The sequence below is a fragment of the Phyllostomus hastatus genome, unplaced genomic scaffold (genome assembly GCF_019186645.2).
Source record: "Phyllostomus hastatus isolate PE091 unplaced genomic scaffold, TTU_PhHast_1.1 phas_scaffold_46, whole genome shotgun sequence".
Classification (NCBI taxonomy): domain Eukaryota; kingdom Metazoa; phylum Chordata; class Mammalia; order Chiroptera; family Phyllostomidae; genus Phyllostomus; species Phyllostomus hastatus.
The window spans coordinates 23,756,167-23,784,081 of NW_025334032.1; the positions used below are offsets into that span (position 1 = coordinate 23,756,167).

The following is a 27,915-nucleotide window of genomic DNA, read 5'->3' on the forward strand; positions in this document are numbered from 1 at the left end:
GCTGCAGATGAGCATCCTTCACGACATGTGTAGGGTGCGGACACAGAGCCAGCCTGTCTGAATTCTAACTCTGACTCAGCCACACGCCAGCCTGGGTCCTTGATCAAGTTCACTTGGTCTGGATTCCTCACCTATAAAATAGGGATAACAATATGAGGCATCCATAAAGTCTGGAATGATAAGTAAATGCACATAATGTCCTCAAGGATATCTTCAGTCTATAAAAAAAAGTGTAATTTATGAACACAATGTCGTACTGACTTCTGTCAAAAAAATTTGTAAACGGCTTTGAAATTGTCAAAAAAAGCTCAGTGAGTGTCAGTTTATGTCACTCATCTGTTACCTCCTACTTTCATTTTTGAGCTCCTTTTCACTTCTGTAAACTAGAAAACAGATATATGAAAATATTCTTATTAATTTAATAGAAGCATTGGCATGTGTTCATTTTATATATCTGTACAAAAGTCATGGTCATACCCTCTTTTAAAAATTCTTGTAACATCTCAGAGGGTTATCGTGAAGACGAAGCCGGTTAGCGGAACATGCAGCCCTCAGAGTAGTGCGTGGCACAGAAAGCACTCATGTCAGTGACCGCCGTCGCCATCACCGATACTGCAGCCCTCCACGCCCCGTGGTGTGATCAAGGGCTCTCCCCGTCACTGACTCCCTCTCCCTCTAGCGTAAGGTCCCTTCGGGTAGGAACTTGGTGACTCCAGCACAGAGAACAGTAGAACCAAGTGAAGGCTGGTATTTTTTAAAATGCTTTAATTAAAAATATTTTTTTGTAGAGGACCAGATAATTCATACTATAGCCTCTGGGGGTCAAAAGGTCTCTGTCACAAAAGAGCCTTTGCTCGGGGCGGTGGGCGTGCGATGCTGTGTGCGGATGCTGTTTTACTGACTGGCTGTATGGTTTTGCAAACCAACGTCACCCCGAGAAATCCAATAAAAAAAAAGCCTCTGTTGCAACCACTCAGTTCTGCTGTCATGGTGTGAAGGCACCATCATCAGGTAAGTGAAAGAGTGCAGCTTTACAATGAAATGTTATCTCTGATAACTGAAATTTGAGTTTAATATAATTTTCACATGACACAAAACATTATTCTTTTGACTTTTCCGACCATTTAAAAACGTAAAATCCGTTTTCACCTTGAGGGCCATAAGAAAACAGGTGGCTGGCCCGAGTGGCGCCAGCCCGTGGTCTGCTGACCTCTGAACTGGATAATGGCACCTCGAGGACAAGAACTGGGCCTTGTTCAGGCAACCTTGAAGCTAGCACTTCTTGTGTCATAGATGTTCAAATAACGTGTGTCAAACTAAGTGACAAGTGGGTAAAGGCAAAAGGGAGGAATTTAAGGATAGTAATTTGCTAAACTGCTTCAGAAAGATTCAGTGTGTGCTGGCGACAGCATGGCCACCGGCTTGGCCCTGCCTGTCGTGTGGGGCAGGTGGCAGCGACCGGGCGCAGCGACATCAACCAAGTCCTTCGTCATAATCACTCCTAACTGAAATCTTAAGTGACACCGATGGCTTTACACCCTGCCTATAATTGCCTTAAATTCTTTTTAGAACAAATGGAATTGTATATAAATCTAAATAACTGCTGACCAAAAACATGTGACCAGATCACATTACAAGTTACCTTCTCCAGAGAACATGGAAAAACTGGCAGACTGCATTGTACTGGCATTGGTCCACCTCACAGACCAGAACTGGGAATGCTGCAGAATTAGGAAAATGGCAGATCAGTGTCCAAAAGCACAGACAGGCCCGGAATTTGATCCATCCACCTACAGAACTGAGTCGGGCCCAGCTGGAATCTACAGATGCCGCCCGCTTTGCCTCCTGGTGTGCCCACCTCCCTCCCCCTCACTCCAATTGTCTCCCAGACAGAACAAAGGCACTTGCCTCCAGCTAAGCAAACCCTCTCCTCCCCAAAAGGTCATGTGTTCCCAGGCACACTGAGCTACAAAGTTACACACACACAGGTACAGCTCTATTTTCACTCAGGGGTCCATAATTCCTTTTCTCTTCTTTTTTCTTTTCTTTCTCTGTCTCTCTGTGTATCTCTCTTTCTGCCTATGATCTGATTTCATTTAGAACTCAGGTAAATGTTCATTTGCATGAAGGACCTTCAGACAGGAATTCCTAACAAGTGGCCATTTCTCACTGCAGGACTATGACTGAATGAATTAGGAGAACAGCTGTCAGGAGGCACATATCTAGAATAAGATGAAAACTCGAACAGAAATGGAAAAAGAGCTCAGGTTTTAAATGTTAACATGTTAGCATGCCTAGACACATGTAGTTTTAGAAAGAACACAGAGTCGTAGAGCGGGGCCAAACTCCTGGTGTTTTGTAGTTGAGAAAAGAGGTCCCTGGTAACACAGTGAATGTCCAGAGCCCCATGCATAGGTGAGGTCTTGAACACAGAGTTCTCTTCTGACCCTGACTCGGGCGCTTTGCATAGAAGATGCAGTGAGGAAAAGAAGAAGGGGCTTTTCTTTCACTAAGGTGAATTATTACATAGCAGTTTGCAGCTTTAAAAATATTAAGGCAATACCTCATTGAAAAAGTCATTGTACATGGCACCACTTAGCTATAACCACAGTAGTACTGTTTCTAGGGTAGCGGTGCAGTGCTCAAAGTCTCCCCCGCCCCTTTGTGCAACAGACCACATAAGTGCAGTAATGCTGGAAACAATAGGGAGATTGAGGGGCAAAGAAATGGCAAAGAGCTTTCTCCCATTGCCACCTACCTGGGACTCGGCACATGGTAAATGCTCAATAAACCCTCAAAGCCGCTTGGGACACGGTGACCGTGGAGTAAGAAACAGGAAAGGGCAGAAGTAGAGAGCTAACCACAAAAGGAGGAAAGTTCAAGAGAATCCTTGCAACTTTCCTATAAATGTAAAATGGCCCCAAAATAACTTTCAAAGGTCTAGAGAAGCGAGTGGTTATTTCTACAAATATTCCAGTTGACCAATTATTGCACCAGCCCTTTGGAACCCTCTGGTTTCTGCCCATGTGATGTGGAGGTGAGCCTTCCCGTTTGCTCCTTAGGTTTCTTTCCTTTACCCAAACTCTCAGATCCAACTTCCAACATTATCACACTTCTGACAATATGTGGACACCTCGTGACTTAGTCATGTACTTGTTCAACACTCGTATAATATATTAATTGCTCGGGGTAACGGTAACAAAAAATCACCCAAATGCTGCAAAGATTTAAACAGGAAATCCATTTACTGCGTATACAAACATGTGTCATTTAGAATGGAACTGCGCAAGAGAAGTATGAGGACTTGTCATCAAGGAGAATTCTTGCTTCTGGCAGAGGAGGTTTCGTTTTTGCAAACGTGAGTCAGGTACTTTGTCTGTAGCAGTGCTGGCCAAGCAGAACTCAGGCATGGAACCTAAGTAGCCTGCCCTCTGCTGCCTCGGGGAGGAGAAAGGGTTTGGGGGAAGGCAAGAAGAATTTTGCTTTTCTTCGTCTTTTTATAGGCTACTTTTTTTCCCTAGCAGTTTTAGCTCCACAGGCTTTTATTCTTTATGTGCTCTCCTCCTAATGTCCTCTTCCTTCTCTCTCAAATGAGCATTAGAAAGGAATGCTTACGTCCTGTTTTCTGAATGCACCTTCATGTTCCTGTTCTAAAGTTGTGATTTTCAAGTTACTACGAACTGCGGTTGTTGGTTACTAAGTGTTCTAACTCTGCAGATTAACCAGCAAAAGATGGGGATTGCGATCATAAATTATTTTTGACTCCCATAAAACCTTTGACTGATTTAACAGCCCTCCTCTCCCACCACTAAAGTGAGTGGCTTTCAAACTTTCAAAGCTTTTCTCGAAAAAGTTTTTCAGGCCTCCAACATAAGATATTTCAAATTGCAACCCAGTACACATATAAACATGTAGGCAAAATAAAATTTCTCAAAACGGTATTTCTCCTCACCACTTCTTCTGACAAGCATGCTCCTTTCCTATTCTCTCCTGATTCACATCCCCCAATGTGGGCCTTGATCTGCAGTTTGAAAAACAGGACCCTGCAGACCGCAAGGCCTTGGGACGGGGGCCCCAGTGACTGTTCCGGCACGTTCGCACTGGAAACGGATGCAGGACATAAAATCACGTTTTAGATGTCTTATTTTTGTCACAAATCGGTGGTGTACACAGATCAACTGAAAGGGAGAAAGAAAACAAACGTGTCAAGAAAAATCAGGACTTTAGAAAAGACAAGTCACATGAAGTGCCAGCTTTGGAGAAACAGAAGGCACATTTATTATTACACATCACCCTGAGGTCTGCACTGGTCTGTAAGAGTTTAGTATAATATTGTAATTATGTCTGAAGGCACCAAATTAGCTACCTGTGCTGTCATTTTGGATGTCCGAGACAAAAATTTCTTTCTGAGCCTACACAGCTGAATATCTGTGATTATGATTTTGTGTAATCTTAAGCACTCAACACATTTTTTTTTCAATTTAATTTATTTTCAGAAATTCAGACAAAACATGCTGGCCATCCTTGCTGGGCATGCGACTGAACTACTGAGTCTGCAAGCACATTACTGTGTGTCAGCTTGAGTGACAGGGGTGTTGGTCATTACAGTGGTTGTGGTGGCCCTCCCACTCACGTGGACACGAGTGAGGTCCACACTGGGGCTGCAGGCCCGAGAAAATGAGGGCACGGGCTTGGACATTGGTCTGGGAGGAGAGCCCAGGCCTTTCCCCTCCCTGTGCGATGTGGGCCGACTCTCATCTTGCTGAATGCTGTAGCCACGGTGGACAAGGCAAAGTCCTGTGGACTCATCATCTTGTGGCAAGTCCACTCTTGTAGGTGCATCTCAAGACAGGTGTGCTGGGGGACCTTCTACCTTATAGACAGCACTTTAGGAGAACATAAAAATCACAAATCACAGGAAGGGACGTATTATTCTCAGTCCAAATAAGGGCATTAAGGGACTGACAAGAACTAGGACTAGAGCCCATCACAGCCTTCCACACCAAAGCTCTTTCTGCAAGACAAGGAGGCCCGAAAGGAAACAGAACATGAGTTTTGTTTTCCCTTAGCAGTGGCTTTCCAATACAATAACAAATTAGGGATCTTTGCTAGGTTTCATGGTCTTAGGGTTGAACTCCGGTGACATGATTCTGCAGAGTTCTCCCTAATTGCATCGAAATATTCCCGCTTGAGATAAGAAAGGAGCAAGAAAACTCATTTAGTGAATACGAGGTCTTCCTTTGCCCTGTGGAAGAACACTTGTGTATTCCAAAGTAGCCCCAACACGGGGTGGCCTTGAGGAGAATGGGACTGGAGACCAGAGACCTGGGTTCACACGCCAGCTCCCCCTGTGTAGTTCACTCAAGCCGCTGTGTGTTCTTCAGCCTCATTTTCCCCCACTGGTAAAGAAACAAAAAAAACCCAGTTCCACCTACATGGAATTGTTTGTGTGACATATTTGTAAAGGCACCTGGCACATAAGAAACTCAAATGTCAATTACGCTTTCCTTTAAATTGGCAGAAGAAAAGAATTTCTGTTAAAGGAGTTATATCTTCAATCTGTTCTTGCATATGCATTCCCATGGGAACCAAACTTCGAAGGATGTACACTTTTTGGCAACGGAAAAATAGAGATCATAGAAAACTTTCTTGGCTGGTACAGGTCTGCGGAGTCTTGGACTGCTCTGGGGCACACAGGGACTTCCATTCCCCACTTAACAGCTCAATTACCCCAACACAGGGATCTGTCTGCAGCTAATCCTCCAATCCTCTGCCTTCTACCAATCTCAGGTAAAAGAATATAGTTAGGTAAGTCCTAAATTTCCAAAGCTTTGTTATATTGAGATGTCTAATAAAAGTAAGTATCATTTGGTTCTTAGAAAATCTGAAAATTTCATCAACTCGAGGTTTTAGGTGATGATGATCACTATCGTTTATTAAGGACCTAGGAGGCAGGCACGATGCTCATCACCGAGTGCTCACAACCGCCCCGGGAGGTGAGAACTGTCGTCACCAGAGCCAGAACACCGAAGCCCAGGCAGGTGACATAACCGAGGCGGGAACCTGAAGCCAAGCAGAGCCCAGAGCGTGCATCCTGAGCGGCCTGGTGCTCGCCCTGGTCTGCTTGTCCTTCCCTGCCATCCCGTCCCTCCTCCTGGACTCCTTCCGCACTTGTCTTTCACGCGACTCCATAATTCCAAGCCACCTTGTCCTGTTTGGAGGTTAATCTCATAATTAACTTGTAAGCACCGCTGTGCCCCCATCCTCAAGCACGTGACATAGGTAAAAACCTACAAGTCACAACTGGGAGAAAGAAACCTAGAAGAGGGACGGCATTCTTCTGGGATTAAAAATTTGAGTTGGCACAGCATTCGTATTTCAATAAAGCTTCAAACTTGAAAACAATTTCTCTTCAGCTAACTAGTCTCAGAAACAGCACGCTCCACTTTTAAACTCTGCAGATGCATGAAGTTGGTGATTGGTCCTTCAATGCCTACACACTTAGAAAATGATATGGCTATCCCAATCAGGGAGAAATTGGGGTTAAAGAGCTTGGAAAGGACTAGGTGGCAATGAACTCTGTTGCTCATTTTGAGTGAGGGTGATAATGTTCACTAATACACAAACTAAGGGATCTTGGCCACAGTGCTTTTCTCTCTGGACCTCTCTCTTCAACTGAAGAATGGTGAACACTCCATCAGGTTTCTTCATACTTTGACCACGAACCGTAACAAGAAATTAATTTTCATCATGACCTAGTACATATACATTTATATCTGGAATAAATTTCATGCAGCAATAACTTATCCTTAACTTGTGCAATGTGTTTGATATTTCTCCTATTTTCTCTTACTAAAATACTGATTGCCACTCACCAAAATGATCCTACGATCCCCTATTTGTAAAAGTGTGAAAAACACTAAGTGTGTCTCATTATCTAATAACAAGATTCTGTAAGAGTAGAAAGGTAATTTCCATCTTATTCTTCCCAAAAATTCTTAGAAAATGATGGGATTTCCACCGTCTCCAGCATTCGGCCAACGGCGGCACCACCTCCTCCAGCTGTTTTACTGGACTCCTCTCCTAGCAGTTCAGGAGCACAGCAGTGAAAAACATTTGTAGGAACCTGACACGCTGTAACAGTCTTAGGATGCAGCCAGTAGTAGGAAAGTGACAGTGCTGGTTTTTCTTAGCGACCCCCACTGAGGTTGTAAAACAGAGTCACTTATCTTTTCTTGTAATAAAACTTACAAACTGTCCTGCCCAGTCCCCCAGCCCTTTAAGCAGAGAGCTGGCCTGGCTGGTACTGAACAAGCTCTTCCTGGTATGAACCTAGAAGAGACACACAACGTCAGCTATTTTCTGTGGGCCATGCTGCAATGTTTACACAGCCCTGGCTTCTTGGGTGACTTAGGCTCTTACGACTTGAAAAATGCCAGGGCAGACAAGCAGTCTCTAAGCAAAACCAACAGGCACCCAATTACTTTGTTTGCACAGATGCAAAAGCATGGAAATTTATGTGGTGGGGTCTGAATTCCCCAGTTTGTTTGTTTTGTTTTTAATTACACACTCAACCAAATGCATAAAATCCCACAAAATGAGTGCAGCGAAAAATGTCATCTTTTCTATTTTTAAACTGAAATATGGAGCCCATAAAAGCAAAGCTGTCATAAATTTTCACTTGGGAACAAAACCACTATACCCAGGGAAAAAAAATGCACACACACACCCACATTTAACAGTGGTAAACAGTTTTTATTCAGGCAATGAAACATGGAAAAAATATATTAGTAATCATTATAATAATTTCATTTGTGTGAGTATAACTTTTACAAATATTTACCTGACATATAAAAGGGAAGTCACTGTGCATATAAAACTTATGTAGATGACGACTCCACGCGACACAGTCCTGTCAGCAGTAGTCAATGCAGCGTCCGGCCCCCCCGGCGGGAGGCTCCTCACACACTTCATGGCACCCGTGGGGACACAGTGGAAGCAGAAGTGCAATTAACATTTACTGGTTGGCACATGAGTACAAACGCTATCTACTGGCAAACACACACTTGCTAACAGCAACACTGAAACGTTTACTGCTACCTCTGAGATGGAAAAGCAGGGCCTGGGTCCTGCCCCAGTGGGTGAGAGGGGCCGCGGCTGAGGCTACGGGTGTGGTGACAGACTGCCCTGTATCTGGACTGGGGGTGGTTCCCGAGTTCAAATTTGTGCAGGTCCACTTGGAAATTATTCATAGAGAGTATAGGTTAACAACGTGACTAGGAAATACTGTTTGGAGTATATTTCAGATACCACTGAAAGGCATAGAGGCAGCGAGAAAGTGGCATCTTTATAGTTCTAAAGAATCGATACAGGGAAGGTTCAAGCCACACCTCAGCCCCACGCCTGGCCGCCTCCAAATGCGTTAAGACTGTCAGCATCACACACAACATCTCTATATTAGGACTATAACCAGAATATATATATATATATATGTAATAGCTGTAACCATATTATAGTTAGTCAAGTCATTCCTTAGGAATCTTGGTTGTCCAAATCTAACTGCATGCTAAGAGGCACAGAAATGGGACCGCATTTGGACGGAGAACTACGGAAGTGCAATCTTTAGTCTCCAGGATGCTGGCTCCGGGCACTCGGGAGGGTCTCTCCTGGAAATGCTGCCGTTCGCCGTACCCTCCAGAGGAGACCCTGAGAAGTGTCCGATTTCTTCACCTTCACTATACGGGAGACTTTCAAGGTTTGAGTGATAAGTTGCTCTTTAAAAATCACTGGGATCTGGAGGCCAGTCAAACCTTTTTGGACAGAAGTCTCCTCAAAATATTTGTATTAAAATCTTTGAAGAAGATGACTTCTTAGACCTTTGGCCTGACATTCTGGGATTCCCAGACTATATTTGTTTTTTAATAAGCAAATAATGATCTGCTATCTTTAAAATTCTTCATAATATTTACATCTTTAAAATCCTTTGCCTGAATCATTTAGTCTTTCAACACCTAGTTTCTCTTTCCAACAAGAGGGCAGAGTAAGACACCCAACTCCGGGAGCAAGCTCGCAGTGTCACAGCGAAAGGACAAGTCGTGTGCAGTTCTGTGAGACGGCTTACTAACTGTAGTGAAAAACCAAAAGGAAACAGAAGGAGCTTTAGAGTTTTACACCACTAGAAAAGGTTGTGCTGAATTGTTTCTAACCGGCGTACACAAGATTACTGATGCCTGCTGTTTAAAAACTCCACCTTGAGCTTTAGAGCCACCAGCAAGCCCTCAAGTTAAAAGTGGGTGCTCCCCTCTGGCTGCCTTTAGACGGCCCCAAAGGAACGTGGGGGCAGCTGACTCGTCCTGCTCCCAAACCGCCTGCCTCAGGGCTGCCCAGTGCAGACCTGAGCACCGGGGCGCTGGGGTGAGAGCTTCACAGGGCGTGGGGCGGTGCAGAGGGTAACTGGCTGGAAAGGAAATTCAACTTGAGTGATTCCCCAAAACCAAACATAAATCTTCCCTTAGATTCCATAGCGTTCTGGAAGGCGGCCAGACCCTCAGAGTTTTGCACTATCACGTGTTTCTGCACTTCCTAATTTGGGCTGGGTCTGAAGAAGCTAGAAACCACACGAGAAAACCAGGCGTCTCAATATTTCCAGAACAGTTTTACAGAACCAGAGCCTTGGGCAGGCCTTTAGGAGCTTCTCCTAATATAGTAAATATCAGGAGGTCTGACTGTCACTGACCAGCCAACCAAGTGACAAGTTGTTCAGTCTCCAATTAAAATGCCTTAAGAGAGAGAGTGCCTTTCTACACTTTGGCAAAGTCAAAAACCTAGGAAATGGCTCTGGGTCCAGAGTCTCAACAAGATCACCTAATACTTCAAAACCACGATCTAGGCCAGCAACTCCCCCTCATCTGCTTCCACGTTTGCAAAAGGCTCTATCACTGCCTCACTAACACGTGATCTGGGGCCAGCTGGGGGCCAAATTCTTACTCTCTAGAGTTCTGAAAGTTTGAGGGGGGCTGCTTATTTTTTAAGAAAAATAAACAAACATACTTTATTCTGCCCAGTATATTCTCTCAATTTGCCAGCTGCACAAGCCACATTTTTATTCTTGTTGGAGAAGATCCACCTACTGAATTAGAAGGAAGAACATATTCTCGTGATGGCCATGGCTGAGAGGCCAGTGGCAACGACAACTTAGTGAGGGCCCTTTCATGTTCTTTGTGCAGCAACTTCATTCTAGGATCTAGTGTTTGAGGGGTTTCTTTTAGCGGTGTGCTAGGGAAGGATTGTCCTCACCTGTCTGACACACAGAACCCTTGTTTAATGTGTAGAAGAAGCCTAAAAAGAAAACTAGGAGTTATAATGGAGGCCACCATATGCCTTCCACGCTTAAAGTAGATCAATAGAAAACATGTCACCAAAATACAGCAGCAAAAAGGTTTAGCAAATGTTTCTTTCTGCAAAATGCAAGTTAATTTTCCTAGTAGGAGAGAACTAAACGAAGAAATCAGTGGCCCCACTGGAGACGCCTGTGCTCACCGCCCTCAGACTGCGGTCAGGCACTCACGCTGACCCACAGTGACTGTTTGCAAAGTCCAAATGATTGTCAAGTCACTTCTCCAACCACATCAATTCTGTTCTTCTTCTTTTCTTTTGTAAAAAATGGTAAGATAATAGGCTTTAAAATACAGCCTAAGCACCAATTATGATAAATGCATATTGGTAAAACGTGACTTCTGGCTTTAAAAGACATTATTGACCTCCCTGGGGCTAAAGATTGCACCCATGTGAATAGTAGACTTCTAAAAAAATTCACGTTGAAAGATCTAAAGGTTCTCCACTAGGCACAACGCATGGCTGAGGCTGGATCATGCAATACTTCTACAGGAAAAGTACGAAAACTTACATGGACTGAATATAGTGCATATCACCATGAAGACCTTCAAGGTGTTAAGATTAAGACAAAAGAGTGCTCTAAAACACTTGCAGGGATTTGGTTTTGCCTATCAGATGCTAGGGGATTCACTGGCTGCATGGAAGTTTTCCCTTTGGGGGGCACTGGCCCCATGCTCTGAACCAGGGCCAGAAAGGGCCTGAGGAATCCGATGTGTGAGGGTGCACCTGCTCCCTGCAGCCCCTTCCTCCGCCAGGCCAATGACCTTGGGTTAAAAATATCCTAAATGCACTGATTTTCAGAGTGGCTCACAAGACTTTTACTGCCCGTTTTGTTAAAAATTCTGTCAAAAGGACCTTTTTTTGCCGTGAAAGGTCTGAAGAACAAAACATCAAAGCTGTGAAAAGCCACCTGTTTCTCCGCCTTATATTGCCGGTAGGGTTACTGTCCCCTTTTCATTATGTGAGATCATCTAAACCTATTACAAGTAGACCTTCTTGGCATATTTCAAATAATAAAGAGGAAACATTGGCTGTGCAGCAACAAACGAAGCAGAGCAGAAGAAATGGCTCTGAGGGCGCCCACCGCTGTTCACACAGAACACAGACACTTGGAGGCTGAGGACTAACCCCAAAGGGGCCACACTCCTGCTCGTCACGGTGGAGCAGCGCCCACATGCCAGAGCGATGGAACATTCTGGCGAATCTCCCCTACATGGGAAACCTGAGCCTGGGGCCATGAGTCACGACAGACACGAGTCTGGGCTTTTCGCATCTTCACTCTCCCAAAATTCTGACATCGGCATTCTGAGCCAAGACTCTTTCAAAACAGGCTTTTACATTTATGGGAATAGGCTCTTCTGCACAGAAGTTCTTCTTTGACTCTGCTTCAGGGAAGAAGCCGCAGCACATGTAAACACGTGTGGGCACGTGTGTGCTTGTGGGCGCTCAGAGTCCCTTCCTGTGTATATATTGAAAGTAACAAAAGCCAAATTCCTGTTCAAATAAAACCGCTAATACGGGAAATTAAGTTTAAAAGATGAAACAAAGAGGTCACAAAACATTATCAAACAGGTGGTGAACAGGAGATGATCCCAAACAGTAGCCATAAAACCACAAATTTCACGCACTTGGGAAAGTAAAGATGGCTTTAAAACGAATTAAAGAGAGAGAACTCACACACCCACACCCAGCAGCCTAACTGGGCCTATCCATGGCGAGCTGCGACAGACGCGGGACCGCCAGATGCCGCTCCTTTGGTGACTGTGCGATACTCTGGGCTTTCTTCCAGGGCTGTTGGCGTGGGCAGCTAAGCGGGCCAGGCAGCAGTAGGCATGTGCTTTTTCAGAGTTTTTCCTCTGCAAAGGGGCAATAATTCCTGGGTAAGGCAAGATAACTGTGGTCACGAGAGAAGCAGCCAAATGCAGATCTGCCGAGCTAACAGGGGAGACTCAGTCAGTCTTTCCCAGCTTTGCAATCAGCTCATCACAGATTTTCGTCAGTTCTTCGATTTCTTGGTTCTGAAAGACAAATGATGTGACAGTGTGGGTCATCTGTGTCCTGAGATAAAGGCAGCTATAACTAATAGTCCCAACACTGGCTATCCTCTAACTCAGCGGCTCTGAACTTTTCTTCACCAGAGACCCTTTGAAGTACGGAGAGCTCTGCACCTGCTCCCCTGGAAAATGCTCATGTGTTCAGTCAGGCTTCAGTTGAGCTGGGTGTAAAGGCAGTCACTAGCCCTCTGCAGCTTGACCTTGAACCTCTTAGTTCTTGAATTTTCTTGGTACCATAGGAATTACCTGGGGTGCCTGTTAAAAACACAAGTATCTGGGCCTCATTCAATCCATTAGCATCTCAAGAGACCTGGGATTCTTGCGTCCTTGTATCCTGGAACACTTAGGGGTCATCTGACCCCAAGGTAAGAACCCTGTTCTAACCAATTGGAGACATAGGAAGAAAAACACTAGAGGCATATAAAAATTCAAGTCTGAGAATCGCTGAGCAGCAAGAAACAGGGACCACTGTTACCACTGACCTTTCTTTATCTACAGCAGTCACACCCCCACATACCAGTGGCATTTGGGATGGGGTCAGTGTTTGCTGTGGGGCTGTCCTGTGCATTGTGGGACGTTTGGAGCATTTCTGGCCTCCACGCACTAGGTGCCAGTAGCATCTCCTACTTGTGACAACCAAATATACCTCTAGATGGCCCTGCAGGTAAAATTACAATGAAGGGGGACAATGGCTTCATATATTACTTAAAAAACAAAAAGAATTTCAAAAAGGGAGCCTCAGAGCCTGACTAAGCCGTGTTTGGTCCCAGAACTTCAGTTAACGCAGCCTCCTCTCTGCACCCTGCCTGTGGACAGGGCCCACCGGCATGTCTGGGAGTTTCGTGGTTTGCCTTGTCTTCCCCTGGATCAGTTCACAAAGGAGCTGGATTTGTCCTCGCAAAAAGGCAAGGCCTCTTTCATGCAGATGCCCTGCAAGCTAGCCACACGGAAACCAAGTGTCTCTGGCCACACCACACCCTCTTTGTACCTTCTGCTGAAGGGCCCTTTCCAGGGACTCCACCTTCATCTGCTCTTTCCGGAGTCCTGCATGGAGAGCCGCACTCTCAGCCTTTGCTTTTGTTCGAACCTGAGCAATCTCTTCATTGGCTCTGTTGATGGGGTTTTGTTTGTAGAGTAAAGGGACAAAGAGCATATGTTAGTCATCAGTCTGGCTGAGGAGTCAGGAGAGTAACCACTGACGTCTGTGAAACACAGACCTAAAAGAACTGACTCTGTGACAAGAGGGGAAAAAGGAATCGGTGACCTAAATAACGTAATTTTAATTGATAAAAACTCAATTTACACACGACTGCTAAGGAAATGTCCATGGTGTAAACCAATGGCAGAATTCATCTCAAAGGCTATAATGTCCTTCAAAATTCGTATGTCACTGGAAAATGGAATCACATGACAGTCCCTACAACAATCAAAAAAGTGTTTTGTGTTGTTTTTTAACCCAGTACAATAGCAGACAGGACCATCTTTGGGACCACCACAGCTAAAGAGGCAGGATGGTAACCGCTGACATCTACGACACACAGTCCTGAAAGTGACTTCACTCGTGAGATGCAAAAAGAAATAAAAAACCCCCCATAAATGTCAGTTGGTAAATAGCCAATTAACTGATTAAAGGATACTAAAAACTCACTAGTAATGAGGGACATGCAAATTAAAGTGATAAACTTCTAAAATTTGTCAGGCTGGGAAAAATGAACAAGGACAATCTTGTCCTTGGTGGCTGGGGTGCAAGGAAACAGGCTCACGTGCGGAGTGGGGGGCTGAAGACTGGTGCTGATTTTGCGGAGGGCAACGTGGCAGCAGCCACCACAGCTGACGTGTGCACACCCTCCGAGCCAGCAGTTCCCTCTCTCTCAGCGATCCAGCCACAGCAACCGTCCCACTGTCCCACCCGGCACAGCGGTGAGTGCACATGGAGGTTCCCTGTTGCACTGTTTGCAACACAGAAGTGTGCAACTGTGTAAATACCCGTGTAAATAAGGAATGGACTAGGCCCACAACCTAATAAAAACAATTAGATTATGTTATGTATTGTGACATGAAAAAATGGCCATGATGTACTTATTAAATGAAAAAGGAAACTTGTGTAATATGACTCCATTATAATTTTTTAAAAGAATGAAGCCGTTATGAGCAGTATCTATCAAGGCACAAAGACTAGGAGGGCACACGGTAAACTCCAACAGTAGTGCCTCTGGGAGTGAGGATGGGAAAGGGGGAACTTAAGAGGTTTTACAAATAGAAAGACAGCAAAATGCACTAGTATTACTTTGTAGTGAAAAAATAAAGTGGGGTGCATCCTTCACACCATTCCTGGGATAAATTCCAAGTGCTGGATTTAAGGATTAAAAAAATTAAACCATAAAAGTACTAGAAGGAACACAGGAGAATATTTTATGTTCAGCACAGGGAAGATCTTTTTTACTATGACAGGAAATCTAGAAGTTGTAAAAACAAGTATCTGATAAATTTTAATACTTCAAAATAAATTTCTGCATATCAAAAAACACTATAGGCAAAGTCAAAAGATAAATGATAAGGTGAAAAAATTATTCACAACTCATATCACAAAGCAATGTCATCCTTAAATACGTAAATAAACTGACAAGAGAAAACCAGGTAAACAAGAGAGTCATTCATAGTAAAGGAAGTATATGAACAGAACTAAAATATGTTCAATTTCACTGATAAGGTAAACATAAACCAAAACTACAATGAATAAAACAAATGCTCTGTTGCTTGCCAAAAAAACACAACACAGTAACAGAAAACTGAACCAACTAAATTGAAATACCACTTTCATCTATTAGACTTGCAAGAAAACCAAAAATATGATGTTGGCAAAGCTGTAGGGGAAAAAAAAGACACTCTCATGGACTGTATAGGAATATAAATTAATAAAAGTCTGAAGAGGGCAAATTGACAATATTCACCATAATTATTTGTATACTCTTTGGCCCAGAAATTCCTTTTCTATCATACACACAACTCATATGCACGCCTAACGATCATCATGAAAGGTTACTTGGTGAAGCACCATTTATAGTGGGAGATTTTAAATACCCCGCATGTCCAACAGGAGGGGACATCCCAACAACGGAATGGTGCATCCCAACACCAGAATGCCGTGTGACTCTTAAAAACAATAAGGAAGTTCTTGATTGATTGATATAAAAAGGTTTCCAAAATATACTGCTGAATGAAAACAGCGAGGTGTGTATCATCTGTATAAAAAAGGAGATTCTCACCACATAAAAACATGGTAATTACGTGAAGAGACAGAGGTGTTGGCTAACACTGCCGTGGTACAATATATAAATATACCAAATCGACACTCTGTATCTTCAACTTATACAGTGTTATGTGTCAATTATGTCTCAATAAAGCTGGGCGGGGGGTAGAAAAAAGGAGATAAAAATTTATCTGGGAGGATAAAACAGTGATTAGCCCAGGAGAGAAAAGAGGTGGGAACCCAATGAAAGGGGGTTGGGGTAGAGGGAGATACTATGTATCTTTTTAATCTTTTTAATGTTAGAACCTTGGGAAGATTCTACTTATTCAAAAAAGCAAATGACACACATACAAATGCCATCTGGAGTTGCAAAACAGTGATTTTTTTCTTGTCTCCATCAATCTCACAATGTCATGAAAACTGAAGTTCTTATGTGCAAGGTCTTACTTGTCTAGTTTTTCTTCTGCGTGGATTTTCAGAGCCTGATAGCGCTGTTCCTCTTGTTTAACTCTGGCCAAGTAATCCTGAGCACATTTTTTCAAGGCTTCTTCATTCTGTTCCAAAATGACAATTTAAAATAAGAAACAGGTCATTTTGTTTTTCTTCTACTGGTGTATGTCATTTTTTTCAAAACTGAGAAAACTCAATTAATTCAGATGCTTTTATATAAATCTACCAAAGAACTTCTAAATAATTTCTTCAGCCCTGGCTGGTGTGGATCAGTGGATTGAGCGCCGGCCTGTGAACCAGAAGGTCACTGGTTCAATTCCCAGTCAGGGCACATACTGGGTTGCAGGCCAGGTCCCCAGTTTGGGGCGTGTGAGAGGCAACCAATCAATGTAGCTTTTGCATATCAATGTTTCTCTCCCTCTCTCCGTCCTTTCCTATCTCTATAAAATAAATAAATCTAGCCCTGGCTGGCGGAGCTCAGTGAATTGAGCATGGGCTGCAAACCAAAGGGTCGCAGGTTCAATTCCCAGTCAGGGTACATGCCTAGGTTGCAGGCCATGACCCCCAGCAACCGCACATTGATGTTTCTCTCTCTCTCTCTTTCTCCCTCTCTTCCCTCTCTAAAAATAAATAAATAAAATCTTTTTAAAAATTTGAAAAAAAAATAAAATAAATAAATAAATCTTTTTTAAAAAAGCCTTTAAAAAATTATTTCTTCGGGTATTAATTTTCAAATCATACAGCAAGGTTTAGTTACGTTGGTACACCTACTTTAGGAAGGCAGTTATTCAAATCTGAATGGCACTCTGATTGCCATAGATAAATGGGCCAGTCTCATGTTTATTTTAATATGGAAGAAAAGAATGGTCACTGCTATAAATGTGTCTCACTGATGGTGTGCAACGAAATTAAATCAATATGCCCACTTACATCTAAATTTGAAACATTACTTTTCTTCAGAATGTGCAGCCTGCATTTTTCAGTGCTGTGTCTAGAATCCCTTTTACTTTTACTAATACTAAAGTGGTGAACTGTCAAAACGAACATTTCTAGACTTCTCCTGAAGTCCAAGGGCCCCGCAGTTCTTACACCCCAGGCCGCACTCCAGCCGTGACGGGGCTTACGGGCCTGACTCAAGAGAGGAATGACTAAGACAAGCCACCCACTGGGCCAGGTGTCTGAACAACCACAGAAAGAAAAAGGGGGATTCTCCAGACCAACAGGGGCCCCGAATCCCTATTTAGAAGACTACCCACACACCTCTGGCACATACATCTGAAGCTACATTGCCAAGAAAATACACTAGTGAGGAGATTCCAGAAGGAAAGGACATGCTACCTTCTTGAACCCTTCCAGAACACCTTTCAGGTTTTCGTATCTCCTGAAGAGATCAGAAAGGGACCTTTCCACAGAATTAAGGTCAGCCAGGGCCTGCTCCTTCTCCATGGTCAGTTGCTGGAAGCTTTTCTGAGAGGTCATGCTTGTCCTTTGTTCATCTTCTGTGGAGCACAATTGAAAGCAATGGCATCGTCAATCAACACATGGCTGGCAGCTGCCTTCCGTGAGCTACTACTAAGTGGCGTTCTCAGTGGTGGGGCCCAGCAGTGAACGTAACTGAGTTCCCACTCCCAAGGACTTACATCCTAGTGGGGGAGGTATGTGGTGGCAAGCGATGGGGAAAACAAAGCAGGCCGAGGGGGGGATTCCTTTTTTACACAGGGCGGCCTCACTCAGGAGAGATCTGAACTGAAACCCCAAAGAACGGAGGGCAGGAGCTCCCTGGGAGAAGAATATCCCACACAGAGGAGAAGAAGAGCTGTGGCAAAGGCCACGTGCTGAGAAGGTGTTATGTGATCTGGACCATAGAAAACAGCACCTTGGTGCTTAAGTGCAGAAAGACCTGACTTGGATTTAGGGAGTCAGTCCTTATAACACTGGCGAGAAGTGGCTCTAAATTCAGTGCAGGAGGACCTGCCACTGTCGTTTGAAAAGGCACCCATGGTTCTGATACAGGGAAGGTACAACTGGCAGTGGATAAGGACACTGCACCTCCCGGGGGTACAAACTATGTACCTAGGCCACCAGCGCTCTGGGTACTGGGCAGAGGGCTTTCACAGAAGCCAAGTGCCTGCCAGGCTCTGACATCAATCCACTACAGCTGATCCCCAGTGCTCCGAGTCCATACTTGCGAACCTGCCTACTTACTAAAAGTTACTTGTAACCCCGAATCGGTACTTCTGGTGCACCCCTGGTCATTCAGACATGCGCAGAACAGCAAAATATTCAAGCCACCTGACAGGCAGCCTATACAGATGTTGACATCCCAGCCGAGTGTGAACAAGGTGGTGCATTCTCGCCTCATACCATAAACAAGTGTCCTTTTCAGTCTACTTACTGCCCCACTTTTTGCATTTTTGTGCTTTCTGTTGGTGATTTTGCTATTTAAAACAGCCCCAAGTGTAGTGCTGAAGTGCTGTCCAGTGTTCCTAACTGCAGCAAGGCTGTGACGTGCCTCACAGGGAAATGTATTCAATAAGCCTTGTTCACACATGAGCCATAGCGCTGTTGGCCATCCATTCAATACTAATGGATCAGCAATATACCTCAAATGAAATGCCCTTAAACAGAAACACACATAAGAGAAGATTATGTATTCACAAAAAAGGTGGTGGCCACCGGCTTGTGTAAAACCTAACCTGCATTTCCTCAGAAGCAACAGTTCCATGTTCGCAGTAACTTTACACAGCGTGACTGAGAATAATGAGAATCAACTGTTCTTAAGTGATGGACAAATTGAAGTTTGTATCCTGATTTTAAAATCAGCTAGAGACCCTGTGATTCATGTGCTAAAAAAAAAAATTTCTTACCAATCATTTGAGCAATGGTCTTTTCATATTCAGCCACAATTTTCCTTAAAAATAAACAAATGTATTATCAGAAGAGTTTTTACATGTCGGAAGTTGGAGACATGCTTCCCTGATCAAACACACTGACATTCAGGTGGGCCACAGTAGACTTACGGTTGTTCGCACGGAAAATAATACAAAATAATAATATATGAATAAACTCACATACTCACAACTTCAAGCGCCTTTTGCCCCCCTCCCCCACCGTGCACTGACAGATTTACATAACCCACTTCTCTGCTTTGGGCTCTCTCCCTCTTTTCTTCTACCTTAATGCAAGATTTGTTAATGTTCAAAAAGACTTTTCTTACGATGTTATGTTTAACAAGCTTTCATTTTATCTGTGGAAACAACTGCCTTCACTTTTTCTTTGCCCTATGTGAATGCCTTCAAGGCAGTAGATTGGGTTTGCTTAAACACATCAACCTTTTACAAAATAAGTTACAGTAGTCCCCATTATCTGTGGTTTTGCTTTTCAGTTTTGGTTAGCCCCAGTCAACCACAGTCTGAAAATATTAAATAGAAAATTCCAGAAGTAAACAATCTGTAGGTTTTATATTTCGCACCATTCCAGGTAGTGTAATGAAATCACACACTGTCCCACTCAGTCCTGCCTGGTATGTGAGTCATCTTCGTCCGCCGTGTCCACACTGTACAACTACCAGCCCATTTGTCACCTAGTAGCCATCTGGGTGACCAGATCGACTGTCACAGTATCGCACAGCTACTGTTCAAGTCACCCTTATTTTCCTTAATAATGGCCCCAAAGCACAAGAGTAGTGATGCTGACAATTCAGATATGCCAGAGAGAAGCCATCGAGTGCTTCCTTCCAGTGAAAAGGTGCGTACAGTACAGTATAATATTTTGAGAGACTACATTCACATAACTTTTATTACAATGTATTGTTATAACTGTTCTATTTTATTATAAGGTTATGGGTTAATCGCTTATTGTGTCTAATATATAAATTAAACTTTATCACAGGTATGTATGGATAGGAAAAAGTATACATCGGTGTCCGCACCATCTGCAGTTTCAGGCATCTGGGGGGGGCCTTGCAGCACACTGGCAGTGTGTAAGGGGGGACACCGTACTGACATTCTGGGGGCTCTTCCTAAGAGATCTGATCGGAGTTCAGGCTGTCCTGGCCCCAATCTCCCCTTTCAGGCATCTGTTCCCTCCTACTCACTTACAAGTTTTCTTTTACTGTCATAATCCCAAAAGCATTTCAAGAACTGAAAAGTATTTAAAGACTTGAAAGACCACCCTGTTGTGGTAACCTTTCTTTAAGTGAAGTGCGATAATGTCGCCCTGACCCTGTCCAGTGACGGGCACTCTTCCCCTGACCGCTCAGGGAGGAACAGTCCTCCCTGAGAGCGCCCGGCATGTCAACCCTGCACCCAGGCCTCTAACAGCGGGTCCTGCAAGCTCTCCAAGGGCAGGAGCGGTCCCTTCCTCTCGCCGTCCCAGCATGGGGCCTCATACCCAGCAAATGCTCAAAGAAATAAATAATGTAAGAGACACAAATCAGTGTGAACGTATTGAAAATATTTCTTAATCAGTCAAATGCTGACTGTACAGTGTATAAATTATTGATGCTTTTTCCCTCTTCTTTGATGCTATCTTAGTTATTATACAACTCCCAAGTCTGCTTTCTAGGGAGAGAGCAGCAAAAATAAAAAGATTTCAATTTAAAAATGTCAATCAATTCTGTTTCCTGTTACATGCTTTCTAAAACCTATTTAGTGGTTATGAGATTTGAAGCTCCCATGTATAATTAGTTTTAAAAAGTATTATGAATTGTAATGCCTCCATAATTGAATGTCAGTAAATCTCATTACTCTGTATTTCAAATGAGTATTTTTGCACAAATCTGTCCTAACAAAAGATAAGAATTATGTGAGTTCTGCCCACTTGTAATGTTCTGAACACTCCAAAATAAATGACAGCATTTGGATATAATAACTGCTCAGCAGTGCTCATGAAATGATATTATCAATCACAAATTAAGGTGTAAACAGCAGAGCCCCAAGTTCTCAACAGCTGGTTCTGTGGTAAGCAAATACTTTCATCACTTCATTGGTATTAAATTTAATAATGCATAAAGGTGTCCAGCCCTTAGCCCAAACCTCCAAACTCACTTCATCTCCAAGACTTCTTGTCGGGTTTCTTCATACTTTTTCTTCCATTCATTTGCTTCGATCTCTTTCGTGATTATCTAGGTTATAACAGAGAAAGCTGGTCTTGCCTACTCAGTCCATCGCAGTTTGAATTTAAGACTGAGACTGAAACAACACATAGCCAGGTCTACCCAGGACATTCAATCCACATTGGGAACACAAAACCTCAACATCTATATAATGTTCATAAGCATTTGGAAAAATAACTCTTAGCCACACAGGATGCTGGGAATGTAGCCACTAGGGTAAAAGTGGGTGGAACATCTCCTGGGAAAATTCTGAGAGGTGATTAAAATCTCTGTCAACGTTACCTCGGCCCCGGGTCTCTCAGCTCTGTAGGCCTAGAAAACGGATTGGGACAGAACACCAAGAGCAGAGCCACTTGGTCGACAGAGACCCGCCAGAACCAAAGGAGGTCCCAGTGCACCAATTTTAGTTAGGGAGAGAAATGAAACTGCCACAAAATCGGGGCATTAGAAGATGGCATGACCAACATATTCCCTTTCTATAGAGATTTCTAATTGCTTGGTAAGAATGGAGTCAGAAGAGGGGGTCAGAAGTTCAATGTCTCCAGCTAGCTGCAGGCAGGCTCTCTGTTAGCCACTGCAGAGCCCGCAGTCCTATTTGGAATGCTCATGCTAAAGGGAAAGAAATTCCCTAAATTCACTGCCTGATACTCCGTTCGCCCTGCACAGCGCTCCGATGGGCACCTGCTGTTCTCCTGTTTTACTTTACTTTTCTGTGCTTCTCTCTTTCTCATTGGTATGTTTTTGCTTTGGTGCCTTTAATTAGGATCTCAGGATCCCAGAACCCAGCTTGTCTGCTTTGGTGACTAAACACATCTGTGCTTTGATCCATTAGGAGACCATCTCATCATTTAACTCTCAAGAGGAAGATGAAGTCATTCTTCTCATTTATGAGATTTTGGGGGGCCTTTTCACCACTGCTCCCAAGTTTTGACAATAGCATTAGCTGACACCCCTCATTACCAAACTAATGCTACTTTTTATTTTTCAATATATTTTATTGATTATGCTATTACAGTTATCCCATTATTTTCCCCTTTATTCACCTCTGCACTGTACCTCCCTCCCACCATCATTCCCCCACCTTAGTTCATGTCCATGGGTCATACATACAAGTTCTTTGGCTTCTCCCTTTCCCATACTATTCTTAACCTCCTCTTGTCTATTTTTTTACCAACCATTTATGCTTCCTATGTCCTGTACCTTTCCCCCATTCTCCCCCTTTCCCCTCCCCCCTGATAACCCTCCATGTGATCTCCATTTCTGTGATTCCATTCCTGTTCTAGTTGTTTGCTTAGTTCATTTTTGCTTTTGTTTTTTAGGTTCACCAACCTAATGCTATTGTTTAAAGACTTGTATCACAAGTACTTAACTACTCTCATCATATTATAAAAATAAAATTGCTCCACCTTCTTTAAAAAAAGATGGAATCATCAAGTAATACACAAACCAAACACATAAAATACAGCACAGAAACATAACCAAGGAGGGCGGTGACTGATCGCTAGTGCACAACAGTGTCTCTCACGTTTTTCAGGTCACCAAGCAGAGGCCTAGCGGTGATTTATTCTGAACAAAGGTTATCAGGAAACATGATAAAGGCATCTGAGAGTTGAATTAATGAACAGATGAAGGTGAGAAACAATTTTATATTACTGCAAGTCTAGAATTTAAGGAATTTTTATGTATAAGCATGTTTCCTCTATAAAATGAAGGCACTGATTTAGATACATATGTGGATAAAGTGGGCAAAATTTGGCACTTAAAATTTCAAGGCTACATACAGAAGAGTACAAAATTCTAGTTTTTCCCCCGGACACCACAATGTCAGGACCCCAGCACCAACGTGCATTTTGCAGGGAACCCTTTATCTGAGCTAAACAGGCTGCAGGAAACGTGAACTTCCAGCCAGGGGTAACTCGGCCAACAGAGATGGAATCTGCCCACTGGCACATGGGCTGTACACAGAAACGGAGTGATAAGTGGATGGAACAAGAAAGCCTTACCTCTTCCCTTATCAGGGTGAGCACGGCCGTCTTGTCTGACTCACTGAGGCAGATGCCATCCAGGGGGCTCTCGCCTCCACAGGCCACGGACACAGGGGCCTTCTCCGTCGGACACTCCAACAGTCCCTGAGGGGGGAAGAGGTGACATTTAATGCATTTAATCTTCAGCTTCTTGATCCCAGTGTATTTCAGTAATTCCCTCATTACTACATTGATCACAATCTTTAAAAACATGTTAAAAGTGTATGTGCTGCCGAAGTGAGCACAAAAAAACATGTTAAAAGTAAAAAAAAAAAAAAAAACCAGCAGGATTAAAAAAGTAAAACAGAATCTTGCTACAGTGCTATTTGAAGGAAAAACCTGTTCTAATGATTATTGATGGTGTCCCAGCTTGTTTAACAGACAGCCTAGAGAAGTTTTCTTCTTATCCAAAAAAAGAGAGTATCATTATCACAGTAGTCAGTCACTGAAGAATTACATACAAAAAAGAGAAAACTATACATGGTTTATGGCTCATATTTCATGGAGTTTCAGGGGATGACGTGTTTCATATAAATAAATTTTCAAAACAAGGCAAACTTTTTTTTTTACATATTGATGTTTCTTGTGTCTATGTAGTCACTTTGGATGGAAATGTTTCTAAAATATATTACTAACTTTCAGGCCTAAGAAAGCGGAAATGTTGACTGTGTCAGGCCCAGCCCCCCACCCAGGACCGTGGGACCTGCCAGCGCTCTGCAGTGACCGTGTGGTAGTTCAGCGACGCTGTCAGGAGCACTTTGCTCCTGACAAAGAGGCCAGGCGGAAGTCGAGGTCTGGGCTCGCACTCCCAGCTTTGGTTCCTCCTTGCTGTTCAGTGTTCAGTTCCCTCTGACAGCACCTCACTTTGTGATGCGCCAGCTTGCTTTGATCACAAACGCGGATTCTGGGAAGCCACATTTGGCTAGTATTTTACTTTTCACAAGAATATAGATGGTATACTACTATTTTCCTTCCTAGAAGGCATTTTTGGGGCCATTTCCCCCTTACCTATACAAGTAAACTTTTTGTATAAAGGAGGAAAAAAGCTCACCCAATAGCACCCAAAAAAGCCAGCCAAAACGACCTAAGAATAATCTTAAATGTCAGTATAACTGGTCACCTCATTACTGATCATAACCAATCAGTTCTCCAGTATCTGCTTTGAACCTAGACTGAACATAAAAGCCAAGGTTCACTGAGACCAGTGGTTTTTAAACTTTTCAGGGTCTTTATAGATTCACCCCCTCTCTAGAAAGTACTCAAGCACACACAACTGTGAACACAACTGTGCACACGGCTTCACAGACCTCACCCAACACGGAAACTCTGGGCTCGGCCACAGAAGAGGGAAACGCAGAGCCACAGCTGGCAGGGCCCACTTCCAGCAGCACATGGGGGAGGGCAGCCCCTGTGCCAACAAGTCCGAGGTCCACTCAGAAACACGCTCTGTCTTGGGGCAGCTCTATCACTACAGCCAGAGGCCGCGTGTGGTGGGAAGCCTCTCATGGCCCCAGTGACCCCCGCCTCCTGGTACTAATCCTCTGTGCAATCTCTTCCCCTTGCGTGCAGGCCGCCCCCGAGGACTCACTCAAAAGGACAGAATATGGTGAAAGTCAGGGATTGTCACTTCTAAGATAAGTTTAAAAGAAACTCAGGCTTCCACGTGGTTAGAGTCTCCACAGAAAGGTCCATGTGGCAAGGAACTGATGGCTCTGTCAACAGCTAGTGAGGACCTGAGTTGTACCGAAAGCCACATGAACGAGTCTGGAGGTGACCGCAGCCCCAGTCAGCACCTTGACTGTAGCCTATGAGAGACCCTGAGTCGCAAGCACCCTGTAGAGCCGTCCAGGACTCCCAATTCAGAAATGATGGCATAATTAATTGTGCTGTGGATAACTGATACACTACTGGACATCCGATTATTTCATTAACTTCCTGTGCCACGTTTATCATCAAGAGGCTTTCTCATAATCTTGCTTCCCATGTAACGTGTACAGGAAGATAATGCACTAAATTGAGCTAACAGTTTGTTTCATTTTGCTGTTACATTTCTGATTCTAAATGAATACATTTTGAAGCCTTTCTTTTGTGAGCGTTTATTATTCTAAGCTAGAACCCCCAACTCCACTGAACTCTGGGAACCAGCTCCCTGTGCCTCCTATGACCCTCACGTTAACAGAAACCTGGTAAATAAGCCAAAAGTTTTCACAGTGAGGACCACGTCCGCATCTGCTCTGCAGTTCAGCATCTCACTAGCGTGTTGAGGGTCTGACTGCTTGTTTGCAAGGTTACAAGTGTGGTGTCTGGGGGAGGCAGCATTCAGACTTGGAGGTACCAGATCAGACCTCAGAGGGTGGCAAACATTTCCAGATGAGCGGGCTCTGCAGCCTACAGTTCTCCCCTGGGTCATCCCCCGCCACCCAGCCACGTGCCAGGAACCCCATGGCTCAAAATGCAAGAGTTCTTATGAGATAAGGGCAGGAATTAATGCCATGGCCTATTTCAGCCACCTCTTCCAATCCCCTAGGATTTAACTTTTTACATTCCTCAGTCCTTTACATTGTTTATCAAAAGTGTAAAAGCCTACAGAATGTACCTTCACAAAGCACTGGCCTGACAATCTCCTCCTGGGCTAGGTAATTTTATATGGGTTTAACAAAGATGCTAACTCAGCTCTGGCTGGTGTGGCTCTTTGGATTGAGTGCTGGTCTACAGGCCGAGGGGTCATCAGTTTGATTCCCGGTCAGGGCACATGCCTGGGTGCAGGCTGAGTCCCCAGAAAGGTGTGCACGAGAGGCAACCACACATTGATATTTCCTTTCTCCCTCCCTTCTCCTCTCTCTAAAAGTAAGTAAAATCTAAATTGTTAATCAATCATGTCCTTCCATAGGTCCCCTAACACTCTTCCTGGTCCCACAAAGCACGAACCTCACTATCGACAGTGGAAATCCATGGAGTCCTGGTGGCAAGTTACAGTGAGCACAGATGCCACAAAGTAATTTTCACTCACGTCCTTGCAGCAATCGGCATCACTAAGTGTGCTCACCCCAGCACCTGTCCCTGACCCACTGGAGCAGGGCCACCCCTGCCACTTCTCTAACAGAGGCAGGCTTGGAAAAGCCAGATAAACTCAACTTTTAACAAGTTTAAGGCTTCATTTAAAAATAGACTCCTAAGTAAAAGACACTGCAGAAGAACAGCTGAGAAGCAAGATGGGAGACTTAACGCCCACCATTCACCTGCCCTGGCCACCACCCATGTTGGGCATGAGATTGCAAAATGAATGTGCTTCAGAGCAACCCAGAGAGGCTTCAACTCCAGACTGGTCCTGGGAGGGGGTTAGTGTAGCTTCCACTTACTCTTCCGCCATCTTGGATCTCCAAGAGGCTTTAAAAACTAAATGCTAGGTGAAGCAGATTTCTTTATTCAATGTTTTGAATATTGCAATTTCCTTATGCAACACTTACTCAACATTCTGAGGAAACAGATTAATTTATTTCAGGAAGTTCAACTGGGGTTACTTTGAAAAGATCACAACATGCAGCATGTTCCTCGCCACCTGGCTCTAGAGGCAAGTGTTCTCCATTTTTCTTCTTCATTCTCCCACCCTTTTTCTATCAACATCACACCACCTTACACTGGCCTCGCACTTGACCACTTCAATCTTTCATGCTGTCATTTCATTTCACCCTCACACCACTCTAACGAGGCATATAGGTGCTGCTAATACTGTAATATGGATGAATAAGCTGGGAACCCAAAAGTTTAACCCAGTTTATTTCAAGAATGGGATTAAGCGCCTGAATCTGCAGCCACACACACCAATGCTTGGTCCACTCAATGCATCCTTGTTCAATCATCCTTTTGCTACTTTTTACACTGAAAATATTCCAAAGCATTCCCATAGCACTTGGAAAACCTAAAAAGGAACTAGTTTTCCCAAGTGCTTAACCAGGGTGCTCTGGTGGTGCAGTGTGGAGTCCCACCCCCTCATCCTGGGGAAGGGAGGCATCCCTCTCTCTGACAGACAAGGAAACCCGGGTGTGAGCCCGTGCGTGGCTGCACTAGGACCAGATGGCCTAGCTCCAAAATGCTGAGGATAAAATGAGTTTCCAAGCAAAAGTGATTTTGTCCAGAAACAAATGTCACTAATGTGTGAGGCCCTCATTAGGGGACAATGCTCCCAAGTCCCTGTGTGCTATGAGCACATCTTCCTTCAGCTCCTGCTCCCCCAGGCTCCTCCTCCGCATGTCCACCCTCAGGTCTGCTCACTCTACCCCTGCAGGCTCCTCCTCCATCCACCCTCAGGTCTGCTCATCTACCCCTGCAGGCTCCTCCTCCATCCACCCTCAGGTCTGCTCATCTACCCCTGCAGGCTCCTCCTCCATCCACCCTCAGGTCTGCTCATCTACCCCTGCAGGCTCCTCCTCCATCCACCCTCAGGTCTGCTCATCTACCCCTGCAGGCTCCTTCTCCATCTACCCTCAGGTCTGCTCATCTACCCCTGCAGGCTCCTTCTCCATCCACCCTCAGGTCTGCTCACTCTACCCCTGCAGGCTCCTCCTCCATCCACCCTCAGGTCTGCTCATCTACCCCTGCAGGCTCCTTCTCCATCCACCCTCAGGT

At 44.2% G+C, this 27,915-nt stretch overlaps 1 protein-coding gene across 12 annotated transcripts in view; it reads right to left on the bottom strand.

The window, feature by feature from the left end:
* Nucleotides 1–7,734: 7,734 nt before the first annotated feature.
* The window catches only part of TACC1 (transforming acidic coiled-coil containing protein 1), a 100,317-nt gene continuing 80,136 nt past the window's right edge, over nt 7,735–27,915 (bottom strand). For all 12 annotated transcript variants that reach the window (XM_045821626.1, XM_045821627.1, XM_045821633.1 and 9 more), the window contains 7 exons: nt 23,269–23,394; nt 21,198–21,274; nt 19,017–19,060; nt 17,488–17,648; nt 16,147–16,253; nt 13,438–13,558; nt 7,735–12,413 (listed from right to left, as the gene is read on the bottom strand). In XM_045821626.1, the coding sequence (XP_045677582.1) occupies nt 12,345–12,413; nt 13,438–13,558; nt 16,147–16,253; nt 17,488–17,648; nt 19,017–19,060; nt 21,198–21,274; nt 23,269–23,394 (705 nt within the window). In that variant the 3' untranslated portion in view covers nt 7,735–12,344. The remainder of the gene's footprint in view (nt 12,414–13,437; nt 13,559–16,146; nt 16,254–17,487; nt 17,649–19,016; nt 19,061–21,197; nt 21,275–23,268; nt 23,395–27,915) is intronic.